The following is a 1,986-nucleotide window of genomic DNA, read 5'->3' on the forward strand; positions in this document are numbered from 1 at the left end:
AAATGGGCTGAAGAAAGGAGGAAATCCATAAACCTTCAGAGTTGCTGAGTCCTGTAACATATAGGCAAGATTTGGAAAACATCACAAAGATAGCATCATGACAGGGGGCACAGATCTGTTTTTGTTTTTCCTTTGGATTCAGAGGGTGATGTGAGAGATTAGTAAACTCCAACATTCAATCCCATGTATAGTGTGTTTGCTTATTATTTATCTTTGCCAACAACAGTCAAAACTTGGATCTCACAAAATCAGCACATTAACAAGATTTTATTTAGCAAAAGCCCATAATCCAACCAAGGAAATGATGAAACAAGACAAAAATAGAAGGCCAACTTGACCATTTTCTGTCACAGGCTATTCTGGTGTGGTTTTGAGTCCTTGGAAAATTTATGTAAATGTCTTAAGAATATTTGCTATAACGTGACATTCCATGGCTGGTTGCTGTCCGTAGGAGGCCTACCCTTTTTCCAAAGAGAAACGAAGGAAGGGGAGTGGATGGGGGTGGGGAGACTGGAAGTTGGATGGCAGGGACTGGGAGGAGAGAAGGGCGGGTGGTGGGAGAAGAGGGGAGATGAAGGGAGGGACTGGGAGGAGAGGAAGGGGGGAACTGTGGTTGAGATGTAAAAACAAATAACAAGCAACAAACAAAGAATTCTTCCTATAATCCCTGGGAATTAAAGGGTGATGTAAACTGTAAATTTATTTTCAAACTTCAGGATACACTTGGTTTTCCACCACAGAAGTGTATGACAGAAAAATAATGCTGCTGCCTAAAAACATGAGGGCAGCTAGACTTGCCACTACATTAGCAATTCCAATTCTCTGATAAGATGGATATAAAGGAATACGGAAAGATTGTGGAAATGTAATTACTGCTTTGTGAATGACAGAGAAATAATTGCATAAGACAGCCAGGAGAACAAAGGTACTAGCAATGATGTTGAAAATGGCTGATATGACGAATGGATTGTAGGTGGTATTCTTCTGCACTTTCCCTGTGTACATATTTCGAACAGCAAGAATGGTGGCAACTGTTCCAAGTAACCCAAGAATGTTGGAGCCCAGTAACAAATGTTGAACGATACGAATATCCAAAGGAATGAAGTTGTCATGGTAGGTATATTCATGACACCCTCTGGCATTGCTGGGCTTGATGTTTTGGTGGTAAAAACAGACTCTCCACATCCCTATGAAGGCTGTGGTAGACTCAGAGAAAACGGTTTCATTAAAGTACCAGACTCGCCATTGTGGGAGGCCTGTGGAGATGCTGCAGAGGAGCCATGCTATGCAGGCCAAAGCAAATCCCCCGAGTTGACAGTTGGCACTTCTGCTGAGCAACAACATGGTGACAGCAAACACGGGATAACTGTAAACAAATAGAATAAAGCATAAGAGTGGGCTTAGGTCTTCCCTAGGCCTAGGACGGTATTCCCTGGGAGACTACTACCAGGAGGGAAGAATTGGTTAGGCTTGAGAAAGTGAAGATGTGCTATTATGAGTTTGGCTGATTTACTGACAGCTTGACAGTACGCACACCCTCTAACAATTCCACTTTTTTTTTTCGTTTTTTCAAAGCAGGGTTTGTCTGTGGCTCTGGCTGTCCCAGAATTCACTTCGTATGCCACGCTGGCCTTGAATTCACAGAGATCTGCCTGCCTCTGCCTCCTGAGTGCTGGGATTAAAGGTGTGCACCATTACACTTGGCATTAACAGTTCTGCTTCTGTGTGTCTACATACACAATGACCTTTGACCACAAATATTTGCCCATCATGATGCTCATCAAAGCACTATTTGTAATAGTGGTGATGCTCATGGGCAGCAAGGCTACATAATGAGATCCTGTCTCTACAAAACCAATATAAATAAATGAATAAACAAATGAATAATAAGTAAATTGCTAATTTTAAACATAATAGATTATGCAATTCTAGAAAATATATGCAGTTCTCTGTTGTACATTACCTGAAGCAAACTTCTTCACTTTT

General features: G+C 41.5%; 1 protein-coding gene across 1 annotated transcript; it reads right to left on the reverse strand.

The window, feature by feature from the left end:
- Window positions 1–705: 705 nt before the first annotated feature.
- On the reverse strand, window positions 706–1,344 carry LOC130867244 (claudin-34-like). Its single transcript, XM_057759008.1, has one exon. The coding sequence runs from the start codon at window positions 1,342–1,344 to the stop codon at window positions 706–708; it is 639 nt and encodes a 212-aa protein (XP_057614991.1).
- Window positions 1,345–1,986: the final 642 nt, after the last annotated feature.

This window comes from Chionomys nivalis, chromosome X, assembly GCF_950005125.1.
Source record: "Chionomys nivalis chromosome X, mChiNiv1.1, whole genome shotgun sequence".
NCBI lineage: Eukaryota > Metazoa > Chordata > Mammalia > Rodentia > Cricetidae > Chionomys > Chionomys nivalis.

What these genes read in the sequence shown, in the direction of transcription:
- LOC130867244 (XM_057759008.1), bottom strand. Translation starts at nt 1,344, where the DNA reads ATGTTGTTGCTCAGCAGAAGTGCCAACTGTCAACTCGGGGGATTTGCT.